General features: G+C 55.7%; 1 protein-coding gene across 1 annotated transcript in view; it reads left to right on the top strand.

Annotated features, from left to right (window-relative positions):
- Nucleotides 1–351: 351 nt before the first annotated feature.
- ALX4 (ALX homeobox 4) overlaps nucleotides 352–12,688 on the top strand; it is a 51,456-nt gene continuing 39,119 nt past the window's right edge. The window contains exon 1 of the mRNA XM_087746016.1: nucleotides 352–748. Within this exon, the coding sequence (XP_087602142.1) occupies nucleotides 352–748 (397 nt within the window). The remainder of the gene's footprint in view (nucleotides 749–12,688) is intronic.

Genomic DNA, 12,688 nt, shown 5'->3' with positions numbered 1-12,688 from the left:
CATCTACATATTAATTGGGGGAGAGGTCTCTCTTCCCCCCCCCCCCCCCATGTGTGGGGGGGAAAGTGCGGAGAAGAGCCTCTTTAGAGTGTAGATAGTTTGGAGGGAGAGACGGAGGGCAAGTGTGTGTGTGTGAGAGAGAGGGAGAGGGAGGGAAAGAAAAAGACCCCTTTTACTGTGCGAGATCTTAAGGGGGTTTGGAGATCTGGTCAGCTTTCAAGAACATCTGAATCCTCTTAGAGCTCCCTGGCCCAGCTGTGAGTGTGTGTGTATGCGAGAGGGAGAGAGAAAGAGAGGTTCCTGGTGCCCCTCCAAGCGCATTAAGGACACTCGGGCCTTTTAATTTTAGGAATGAATGCTGATACTTGTGTTTCTTATTGTGATCCGGCTGCCATGGATTCCTACTACAACGCAGCCTCCCAGGGCACAGAAGGCTCCTCGCCTTTTAGGGCATTTCAAGCAAGTGACAAGTTCAGCCCTACTTTCCTGGCCAGCAAAGGACAAGGCTTTGGTGACAGCAGCACTAAGTGCCGGAGCCGCTACAGCCAGCAGGAATGTCAGTCCCTGGATGGCAGCGTGCAGGCTCCCGGCTCCGCCGGGGCTCCGGCCTCCTTTAACAAATACCCTCCGCAGCAGCAGCCGCCGCACCTCTACATGCAGCGAGGCCCCTGCAAAACCCCCCCGGAGAGCAACCTCAAGCTGCAAGAGAGCAGCGGCCACAACGGAGCTCTGCAGGTCTCCTGTTACGGTGAGTCCTTGGCGTGCGGCGGGGGAAGCACCGCGGGCGAAACCGGAGAGAGACGCCCGCGGCTGGAAAGGGCCCCCCAGGGGCGGGGGAGGGGGGGTGGGGGGGGGGCGGCTGCCCGGCAGGACGAGTCCTCCCGGGGTCAAGGAGACCTTGCCCGGCTCCGCCGCGCCGAGCAGCGCTGCCGGCCGCGGAGCGCAGCGCGCCCGCGGGCAGCCCCGTCCCGCCGCAGCGGGGGCGGCCGCGGTGCGGGGCGGGGGCCGCTGGGCCCCCCGAATATCTGTATTCCCAGCCGGGTCTGGAGCCCCCGATGCCGGCGGGAAGCCGCGTTTCGCCCGTCCCGCTTTGCGGTGATTTTAATCGTCATTTCTGAGCGGGACCGGTGCGCTCCCGGAAAGCGTTAGCTCTGGGGCAATGCAGGGAAATCCGCAGTAAACGGGGAGAGAAACAGAAAGAAAGAGCGGACCGCCGGGCTGCGCAAAATATTCTCCACGGGTACCCTCTTCCAGAGGGAGAATTTCTGGAAAATTTCACCGAAATCTTCACTTGCCGCTGTAAGGGTCTCTCCCACTTCCCTGTCTCTCACTTTCTCCCCTAATTGCCACTCCCCTAATTGATTTCTGCCCGGCTGCAGATAACCCACTCGCATCCTCTCCGCGGGTCATTAGCGGCAATTAAGACACTCCCTTGCGCTGGCGCTCGGCAGGACAGCCGGGAACGGGGTCGCTGCTCACGTCGGTTCCCAGCGTGGGTTTAAAAGGCTTCTTCGGGAGGTTTCCGCTGTGTCGAGGCGATTAGGGAAAAGAAAAAAAAAAAAAAAACAACAAACAACCCTCCCCCCCCCAAAAAAAAGAACCAACCCAAACCAAAAGCACCAAAAAGCCAACAACCAAACAAATAAAACCCCCACGGTTATTTTTTCCGAAGAAGAAAAAGTGGAAATGAAATCTCTTCCTCTCCCTGCCGGTGATCTCTGTGCGGGCAAAGAGGCGCTGCCCCGGCCTGGGTTCAGCGCGTCGCCGCTGACGGGGGGCGGCCGGGTCCCTGTCCCCGCTGCCCCGGGCCACCGTGCCCCCGCCGGGCAGGGCCACCGGCAGGGCCGTGCCGGGGTCTCCCCAGAGCCCCTAAGGCGGCGGTGGCTGCGGAGTGGGGGCGCGGGGAAGGCGGGAGCGGCCCGGGTCAGGCCGGCGATCCCACCTCCAGGCTCTCGCCGTCATTCTGGGTGCTTTTTGCCCTCTTTACTTTCCCTTTCCCCCATCTCTAGACTTAAAAGGAGGCAGAGGCGCCTTCCCTCTGCCCATCGCCCGAACCCCGGCGTGCCGGGCCGCGGTCAGGCGCCGTCCATCACCCGCTGCGTGCAGCCAAGGTGTCCCCGCACCCCTCCCAGTCCCCGGATCCAGGTCCCCAGACCCGGTTCCCCCGCCACAGGTGACTCCCTTCCCGGGGAAAGGGCATTAAGCCCTCGCCGACCAGCCGTGCCCAGGAACGGCAGGCCGAGCCCGGCTGCCCTGCGCTCGGCCGCGCTGCCCGCTCGCCGCCGGGCCGGGCCGGGCTCGGCTCGATCCCGTCCCCCTTGCCCCGGCCCGCACGGCCCCGGCCCGCACCCGGGTGGCACAACCCCCTCCCGCGGGTATCTCCCCGCCGGCCGCGGAGTGGCAGGAGGGCTCCGGCCGGAGGCTGCTTTCGCGCTTGTTCTGGCCGGGGCTCAGGCTGGGGGTTTCTCCCTCTGCCTCGCTCCCTCTCTTCCCCTGCCCCTTCCCCGTGGGCAGACAACCCCACGCCGGCGCCCAGGCCCGCCCCGCACCCGCGGAGGCCTTCTGGGGCCTGGCCGGGGCCCACGGGGAAGAGCACGGCGAGGCCGGGGAGCCCCCGGCCGGGAGGGAGCCGCTCTCCGCTGCCGCCGGGCGAAGCGGGAGCCCAGGAGAGCCCCCGGTGCCCTCCCGGCCGCCCTGCCCGGCCTTGCCCCGCCATCCTCCCCCTGCTAACCGGCTCTCTTGTTTTTGTAGGTTGCAAAGCCCAGAGCACCGGCTTAGCCTGTGATGACACATCACAACCCCCGGTAGAGCCACACGACTTTATCGCCCTCCTTAACACCGCCGGGGTGCCCCCGATTTATTTTCAAGCGGGGCTCCGGGCTTGGCTTCAGTGGGAGCCCCGCGTCGGCGGCGGGTGGCCCGGCCCGGCCCCGCGCTCGTTGCGAGCCCCGTGTGATGTGGCTGGGGACGATGGGCTGTAATAAGAGACACATGGATCCTCGAGGATAATTAATAGCAATAATAATAATAATAATGGTTACTGACTGAACAGAGAGACTCGCTAATTATAGCCAGATCGGGGTTTCGCAGAGCGACTGCAGCACCCGTAGGCGCCTTTCCGCCTTCTCCCAAACGGCTCAGCCCGCCGCGCCGGGCGCAGGCGTTGTGTCCCGGGAGCCCCGGCGCCCGCCTGAAGGGACCGGGACCGGGAAATCACCGAGCCCGGGTAAACACCCTCGGCGGGGGTGAGAGCGGGGTAAGAGAGCGCCGTCCCCTTTCTCGGCAGCGGGCAGAAGCGCGGCCGGCTGCCGCGCAGGCGGGGTGCAGGAGAGAGCTACGGGAGGGTTTTGCTCGGGGAGCAGGCGGCTGCCCCGCTGCCTCCCGCCGCCCGCCGAGCCCCCGCGGCCGCTCCGGTGCCGGTACAGCCGTGCGCGTCCTGCAGAAGGGGAAGGAGCGCGGCGGCGACCGGTGGCTGCCCGCGTTCCCGGTTGCCCGGGGCTGAGGAGGATGCTGGGGTGGTGGGACGCCGTGCCGCTAAGTCCCTCAATTTAAAAAACAACAACACCCCCCAAAAAAAGATTAAAAAAAATAAATAAATAAGGAAGGCCGACAAAACGGCAGGCTCTCCGGCCAGGCAGCGCGCCGGCGGCCGGCTTTTCCCCGCGCCCGGAGCTGCAGCGGGGCCATCGCCCGGGCCGCTCTCTGCACTGCCCGGGGGACGCCGCTCCCCGCACGGCGGCCCCGCAGCCGGCTCCCGCCCCCGCTTTTCCCCGCCTCGCTTGCAGAGCCCCGGGCGAGCCCAGCGCGGAGCGGGCGGGCAGCGCGGCGGGGCCCGGGCCGGCGGCGGGCACCCGGCGAGCCGGCGGGAGAGGGTGTCCCCCCCTTTTTTTTTTTTTTGTTTAATTTTATTTTAATTCTTTAATAAACACGTCGTTTCGAGTTATAAAAAGCCCGTGCCTGCCATCTATTGCTCTCGGCTTCTATTTCTAGATCTAAGCCCTTCCACCGCATTGTACGGATAAATATAGGCCAGGGAGAGATGCGGCTGTAAATACACGGAGGACACGAGCGGCCTCCGCCGAAGCGCTTCCAGCCCGGCTGCTGGCAGGGCCGGTGGCACCGGGCGGCCCTGCCTCCGACCGGGCTCCCCGCGGCCCCCTCGGAGCGGCGGCTGCCGGCCTGGCCCGGGGGGGGCCCGGCGGGGCTCCCCGCCTCCCCCGCCTCTCGCCCCCCTGCCTGGGCACTGCCGACGGCCCGGCGGCCTCGCACGGCTTCCTCCGCTTTCCCTGCCGTAAACAGGGGCACGGGTTATCCCGCAGACCGGCACCGGCAATTAAAGCCGAAATCTTAAATAAAAGCCCCCAGAACAGGTTATATATCTTGGCTTAGGAGGGGAAAAGGCTTTCGAATGATTTATGTGCTGTAGTAATCTGACTTGCTATTTCTACTGCGTGGAGCTGAAGTAAGTTATATGTCTCGAAACATATGTATGCATATACCCATACACACACACAAATATATACGTATATTGCTGTCTAGAAATACGGTCTGGAAAAAAAATCCTTTGGGGAGTGAAGGCGAATGTGATGGGGAAGTTTGCTCAAAGGAGACAGGAGAAAGGAAACGGACTTTCTCTAACAGAAGAAACTCTTTAAGTGCCGGGTTATGCAAATAACGACCATTTATTTTATTTAGCGAGCAAATAAGAAGTGCAGCCTAAAGTATGTTATTAATAGAGGTGCAGAAAGCAACTGCCGTAGGAATCAGAGGCTCGCTGCGTGCCTTTTTAAATTGACACTTTTAATGCATTTCTCCTCTTCCTCCTCCCCCTAATATAACGTGAACTGCAGGCACGGCAGGAACGGGCTCGCAGGCGGTCCCCCCTCCGCCCCCCGTGGGATACCGCTCGGGGCTCCCCGCGGCGCCGCGCAGAGCCCCCGCCGGTGTCCAGGGGCTTGGCGGAGCCCGCCGTGCGCCGGGGAGGACCGGCGGCATCGGCCCCCTTCCCCCGCCTCCAGCCGCAGCCCCGAGCCCGGGGCGAGAGGGGGCACCCGGGGCCGTGGGCTCTCCCCGGGACTGTTGCGGGGCTCCTGCACACCGGGCGATGCCGTGCCTCTCCCCCGGGGTCTGGGGCTGTTACGGCCCCCCCCGGCCCTCCGCCCGCCCCGGTGCGCATCTCCGCGGGAACCGCTCCGCCGCCGGCCCGGGCGGGCGGCCGTCGCCCCTCGCCCGGCCGCGGGGTGCAGAGGGCTTGGGGGGGGGCGATCCCGGGCTGCGGCGGCCGCCCCGGTCCTGTCCCCCCTTCCCTCCCCCCTCAGCTTTGATTTGGGCCCTCGGCTCCCGCCCGGGCTCCTTCCCACGGATAAAAGCGCCGGCGGGGAGGCAGGCGGGGAGTGCGGGGGCTCCCCCCGCACCCCGGCGGGGAGAGGTGCGTGGGGCCGGGGGTGGGGAGATGCTGCTGCCCTGATCCCCGCGGGGGGCAACAGGGGCGTATAAAGGGGAGAAGTACGCGGGAGGGAGGCGCGAGTGGGGAAGCGGGGGACGGGCATCGGGGAGAAGCGGCAGCGAGCGGAGGCAGCGCCGGCGGGGAGGGGAGCCGGCGGGGAGGCGGGCGGCAGGGCCGCCCCTTCCCGGGCGCTGCAGGGCCGGCTGCCCGGCCAGGCTCGGCCGGCGGCTCCCGGCGTGCTGCTGACGCCGCCCTGGCAATCGCCCTCTCTTTTCCACAATAGGGCCACCAGATCTGCCATTCAAGGGCTCCGGCACCCTCCCAGGGAGGGGAGGGAGCTCTCGCCAGGAGTTTGGCTAAGGCTCTGTTTGAACAGACACTCGGAGGTGCGGGATCTCCTCCGCGGAAACCTGCGGGATTTCCTCAGGGAGCAGGACGCGAAGGTAGGGCTCACGCTCCTTACCCCGGCTGCGCAGGAAGATTTATTCGCGGCTCTTTCCAAAGACGTTTTGCGCTTCTCTTGACTTGGACGGTAGATCTGGCTGGAGACTTTTATAGGATTCCTGACCCGAGCTGTTTATAACACTCATGTGTCAAAGGACCGGGAGCCTCCCTCTCCCTGTATTCCCGCCGCTCCCTCCTTGCAGGAAGATTTCTTTTCGCACTAGAGCTGTTTATTTTCGACTTGTCCGCTGCTGATTGGGATTAACTCCGCTTTAGCCCTACGCTGCTGCAGCGCACGCTTGTAACCCCAGCAGGACGTTACCAGCGACGAGAAGGGTGCGGAAAGAGAGAGAAAGAGTCTTAAAACTTTTACTAGTCTTAATTGTTTTGAAAGCAACACAGTGCGAAGCAGACGAGAAAAATACTGATGGGGAGAGAGATTTGGAGATGCTTACTGAGTGCGTCTTTTCCTAAGGGTTTGGTGTAGGAGTCCCATTAACAATATATGCTGATGCCAGATAGCGCAAATGAGCTGTGTGTGTGTTATCTGGAGCTGCAGGCTGTTTATTTTGTGCTGCCTTTTGAGTGTACGTTCAGTGTGGTTGCATGACTAACTGGCTGGAGTGATTCACTGGCTGCTTTATGGGTGACTGCTCAAAACAAGTTGTGAATCAAAAGAGATTTCTTTGGCTGTGGTTTCTAACCTCCCAAGTTAAATGCACTCAGGGTTTAAGGGGAGCTAATGTGCAGACTTCAATCCCTCAGATCTTGAAGATTTATTCCTTTTCCAAGCCCTTCGTTCAAAGGCATGATGAGTTTCCCTTGCAAGAGGGAGGTGGTGTCTGGGAGGCTCGGAGCCAAGGTCTGCTGCTAAAGGACATCTCCAGCCACATCCCTGTCCATTCGCTCGCCCTAGTTCCCGGCTCTTTAGCCAGCTTCGCTCCCTGGAGTCCTTAAGTCTTGTTCAGGGCGTTTGGGTAGCTGTAGCAATTCTCAGGTAAAAAGTGTGACGCATCCTGTGGCAGTAAGAGACTTTTCTTCCCATTTTGCAGTCGGAAAAACTGAGACTCGGAACCTGCGAGTGGCTTGTGCAAGGTCAAGCTGTCGCCACTCAGTGGCATCAGTGGGATCCTCCCGGGGCCGTGGCTCCGGCAGAAGGAGGCTCTCAGCGGGCTGGAGAAAGAGCTCACTGCCGGAGTCCAAAAACTCATGGAGTAGAGGTCCTGTGCTTGATTTTGGAAGGGAATGAACTTAGGTTTCCTGACGGCCAGGTCCTTATTCGGTGCAAGAAGCTGGTGTGTTCTCATATGCTCAGGTCTCTCAGTACGTAAAATAAGCTCAACCTGTCAATCCGCAGGAACGGTCTCATCTTTAAAAAGTAACTCATCAGCGTGGGCAACCTATATGGGCCAAAACAAGATATGGGTTGGTCACTGCTTTTCAGAAAATGCTGAGAAATCCCTGCCTCAAAAGTCATGTGTTTCTGAGGTATTACTCCTACACATTTGGAAAAAAAAAAATCCCATCTCAATCGTTAATCAGCTTGGAAAGCATGCGTCTAATATCTTCATGTAAATACATTTTCAAAAGGAAAAGAGAAACAGTTCTGCATTAGGAGAAGCCTGAGCAGTATGGCAGCTAGTATGGGACCCCTGTGACGTGAGAATCATTGACTAAGAGATGTATGGGAACGTTTCATATGAATAAAGCGTTAGAGTAATTTACCATAGTTACATGCCTCTCAGCTGCCTCAACTTGTAAATGAACGTTCATAAGTAAAGGAGGAAAGCTGCTTACATATATTAAATAAATGACCTCCACTTTATTTTCTGTGTAAGTTCAAATGAATCAATGCTATTATACGTACTGGTGATCCTGCTTGGTCGTGTTTTCATTCGTACTTGCACATCACCTTCCTATTTTGACTGTCACATAAGTAAGCATGATGTGCAAGAGCAATTGTCATCACCACGATACTTCTAGGGTCATTTTTTGATCAAAGAGAGACGGGTCAATGAAGAATACGGGAGAAGGATGGAGGGAGGAGGGAACAGAGATGAATGAGAAGCAGCAGGGGAAGAAGCAGTGGAGGTATCTTGGAGGGCTGTTGAGCAGTGGCAGACTCACCACTATTATGGAAGGTGGTCCGTAACTGATTTTATGGACTATACAAGTATGAATCCACAAGCATCAGATTCTTTATCTCTCCATTGAGAATAGCTGTGATTCAACATTTAGTAGCTGCTGTCTTCAGGTCCCAGCAGGATTTAGCCATGACAAGCTGGTATGTTGTGAGCTATAGTCTCTCCTTATCTGCACTGATTGAAGACCATTGCATCGCCTAACTCAGCAGTTAAATGCCAGTTCAAATCTGATTTTTTTTTTTTTTTTTTTTGAAGATGTCGTTTAAGGGTTTATCCCAATGCAGTTAATCTGCTTGCTGGAGACAGATGGTTGAATCAGTATTATTTCTAAATATATTCTTTATCAGCAAGAACTGTGTTCATTAGCTGTCAGGCAAGTGGGTTTTTAGTCAGTGATGGAGCCTGAAAGGTAAGCTGGTTTAGTCACTGGTAGACATGCTGTACGCTGAGGCTGGGTGAAAACTCTGTGGGGCTTATGAAGGTAGCAACCATCTTTATTCAGTAAAAGCCTGCAAACACTACGAAACCAGAGACGGGGAGTCAGCAGAAAGTCAAGGCCCATCAGAGAAGTGCTATCAATGGGAAATAAGGAACCTGAGGAAGAGACAGAACAAACATTTTGGGCAGGCTTCTGTCTGGGGGAAATAAAAGAAATGTATAATGTTTTGAAATGACTCCTATCTGATTGCTACTATGTTTAGGGAAATAGTGCTTTGTGTGCAAACACCGCTGCATAAAACAAATACCCTGGGTCTCATCAGTTCCTCCCTGTAGTGGAAATTGCCTCCTCAGGACTTGGGATATTGGGTGACCGCTTCAGTCCGGAGCGGTAACTCTGGTGTTGGGGTAGGATGCAGTTTCCAAAGAGGGAAATGGGGAACTGTGTTAATTCTTTTGATGCAAGAGGGCTCAGATAACAAAGGTGCCTGCAGACATCTAACCTTTTCAGGCGCAGTGGAAAGTGAAAGGCATTCACACCAGAATCAAATCAAAACAAAACAAAGTTGTAAACTGTGCACAGGGAGAGAGGGCAATATCGGGAATTTTCCCAGAAAGGGTCGAAAACAATCAGAGAATGACTCTGTGCTGGGACAGTGCCCAGAGAGATCTGAAGGCCCAGCTGCAAGACCCCAGCTCCGTGAGGTGTTGGGGAATGTGTGTGACACAGGACAGAAGGTGTTTCACAAAACAGGGGAAACGGAAAAATGCTATTCAGTCTGAAACTTAACAGGAGGCCAGAGCCACTGCAAGGTTTCTGAAAGAATAGAAAACCATCTTAAAAAGGAAACCAAAGGCTCACCAGGGTACCAGCCTGCTAGACGCAGAGTTGGTCCCAGGCTGTTGGGTCTGGCCATTTCCAGTGTGCGTGCTCTGTAAGGCAAGCACAGGGAGGCCCACAGCATCAGGTTTTTCCCAGCCCCAGCAATGCCACTCAAGAAAGCACCCCATGGGGGGCTGACGCATGTCCGTTCCCACCACAAGGCTGGCTGGAGAGAGGAGCCAGATGGAGCCTTGCTCTGCAGCCCTTGGTCACAAAGAAGAGCCTGAGGTCAAACACTGGGGCAGGGGTATGCTCTGCAGCCTGGACTGTGGCGCTGGTCTCCGGTTTGGGAGCCTGAGAGACCTTCTGGAGCACTGTGTGGATCTTTTCCAGCCTTCCCTGGGATAGTGCATGCCCAGACCTCGTCCTGGAGCAGAGTCAGGAGCACAGCTGTGGCAAGCACTGTGTTATAGACATAACCTGGCTTATCAAGATTTGGTCTGAACCTTCGTAAGCAGATTGGAGCCAGATATCAGTCTGAGCTAGACAGGACACAGCCAAATGCTAGAAGGCAAGAGGAAGAAGAGACCCACCTAAATTGGCAGAGGACCTGCAGACATTTTGTGTTCCTCACATCTCCAGATGCCAATGAGGACTTCCAAGATAAATAGCCGATGGACCAATTGCTAGACACTTAGGCAGATTGTGCAGGAGGCCAGAAACGCTCTATGAAGCTGTGGGATTTATGGCAGAGCTTAAATATTGCATTTCAGCCCTTGAACAGAAGACGGAAAGCTGGTACTGGAAGAGAGGGAAGCTGGTTACTTTATATAGGTATGAGGTCCTGTGCTAGAGAGAAGAGTATTTCCATCCAGTTCATACCACTTCAAGCTATTAGAAAAAGGGACTTATGCAGGATAGAAAGCAATGGGGGATTGGCTGCAACATCAAACATGAGTGCAGCGGCTCACTTAAGTGTGGCTCTGATGGGGAGGGGAAATATCCACAGAAACAGTTGTTATAAATATATGGCTAGTCAGGACAGAGCCTCATAAAAATCTACCGAAAGGCCCAAACTCAACTCAGGAAACAGAGGGACCTGAAGCTGCACATGTAAAGCTGTGTGATACTGGTTTTAAGTTAGAGTTGAGGCTGCAGCAAGGCTTTGTGGTGCCCAGGGCTGGATATTAAGTTGGTGTTCAGAGAACCCCGCTCTTGTCTTGCAGCCTTTAATTAGTTTGCTTTTGGGAAGGGTACTTTTGTGGCTGGTTGTACTGAAAATCCCCTTTTCCTTGGCCTCGGTGGCAAAAAATAGAGTTCTTGGTTGAACAACCTATTTGCCTCCATTTGGCAGTGGTCCACTTCAGAGGAAGGGTTACGGGGGAAGCCAAGCAGCAAGAGAGGGGTTATCGCATGTGTAATTTATAGGCATCGCAGATGCTCGTTCAGGTACTGCAGTTGCTAATTGAAACTAGACAGAGAGGGAGATGATGGGACAGTCCAAAACAGAGCCACCCCATGGGTACGAGGGAAGGCAGGGACTAGGGCAAGTGTCCTTGCTGGGGAGAAATGCCTGCAGGACACTGGACCGCCGGGGTCCAGGAAAATGCTCGGCATAGCCAAGGTGGGAGATGAACACTCAGCGTGTACATCATTGTGGTTGGTACCTGGTCAGTGAGCACCAGGGCTTTCAACCAGTGGTGTTTTCCTTTAAAGACATGGCTCATGTGAAACAAAGAGGTTTGGGCAATCTGTTTGCAGCGTCTGCCTCCGCGGGCAGGCCCCTGAGCTGTCTCTTTGAGCTTGTAGCCAGCTCCTGGACCTCATCTGTTGTCCCGGTTAGAAAAAAAGGCCAGCAAGAGCTTTGCTGTGTAATGTGTTAATCAAAGGGTGCTTCTGCTTTACCATTAATGGATAATATCTGGCATGTGCCTTACTAGGTTCATTTTGGATATCTGTTTTATCTGATTTTGGATATCACTGTGGATATCTGGTGGTGAAAATGGCTTTTGTGTTAGGGCAAGTCCACAGCAAACTGTAGCGTGGGTCTCCCACCACCTGTGTAAGGCAGCCCTCACTCGAGAGACCAACAGTGCAGGTACTGTATGGCTGTATGGCCAGCCATCCAATCCCTCCGTTATAGCTGAGGATATCCTGGCATATGGTAAACCTTTAATAGGAACTGATAATGTTTTATAAGCAGACTGCCAGGAGCTCAAGGCTGCCAATCTGAAACTGAACCCAGAGTGAGGTGACCTGTTGAAAAGAAGTGTAACACACCCTGGGCAGACGCTCAGCCAGGGGCGATGGGGCAGCGCTTCCCCAATGCGAGGGAAGGGAGCAGGGCACTGTCAGCCTGCCTGGCCTTGCGGCGCACTGATCCTGCTGCTGGAGGTTCAGCTGCGGACTTGCCAGGATTACAAAACCTCCACATGCTCCTTGTGAGAAGGGAAAGCTACCTTGGTGGCCAGAGGAGTCAGCTGGGCATTTTCAGAGCTGAAGCAGTTTCTGCTGAACACAGCTGGGGTTGCCTCTGGGGTGGGGACAGCACTGACACGAGACCGAAGCCACCAAAGGCTAGTTCTGCCAACACCTTGTTCAAATGCCTGTTTTGGGGCAGACACCTCCCTCAGCAGGACAGCAAGAAAAGGTTGAAACTGCATCCTTTTTCTTCTCCTTTCTTTCACAATCTGCAGGAATGAAAACGCTCCTGCTTCATCCAGAAGATGCAGGTTTGCAAGAGCAGAGTTCAAGGAGCTAGAAGCATCCCTCAAAAAGGCTCCTGGTATCAAAACAAGGTGTGATTGAAAAAAAACCCTCATTTGGCAACTGTGTCTGCTTTGGAGCAGAAACTCTCTTCAGAGTAGCAGGGCAAAAACTCTCTGGTCATAGTGAGAAAGCTTGGAATTTAAAGATGAAATGTTGTACAGGAGATGGGGAAATAAAACAATGGGTGATGAGTATTCATGCGAGCTCATTATACCCGAAACACTCAAAAAGGAGGTTCTGAGGTTTTGTTATGATGTCAAAACCATTGGACATCTTGAGGTTGCAAAATCCTTAGTCAAGCCAAGAGAGAACTGGTTTTGAGGAAAATGCAGACAGATGATGGAAAATTACTACAGGAAATGTGATGCATTTCTTGCAGGGGTTGTATTTCAAAAGTGGGTCCCCAAAGATGGGGAGAAACCCTACGGAGCCGTGTCTCCTGGGGACCTTACCGCGATTCATTGCAGTTGAGCCTTTGCCTGAGATGGAATCTGCCAGAAAATATTTGTTGGTAGCTATGGATTTCTTTAGAAAATGACCTGAAGCTTACCCAAAAAGGAACCAAGAGGCTGTGCTTGCAACCAAGTTTCTAAGGGATGAATTTTTCACCATATTTGGGGACCT

The sequence above is a fragment of the Nipponia nippon genome, unplaced genomic scaffold (assembly GCF_047370975.1).
Source record: "Nipponia nippon isolate SJK-2023a ecotype South Korea unplaced genomic scaffold, ASM4737097v1 scaffold_10, whole genome shotgun sequence".
NCBI classification, from domain to species: Eukaryota; Metazoa; Chordata; class Aves; order Pelecaniformes; family Threskiornithidae; genus Nipponia; species Nipponia nippon.
The sequence above is the reverse complement of the archived record's forward strand: the minus strand, read 5'-3'. Positions and strand labels throughout refer to the sequence as shown.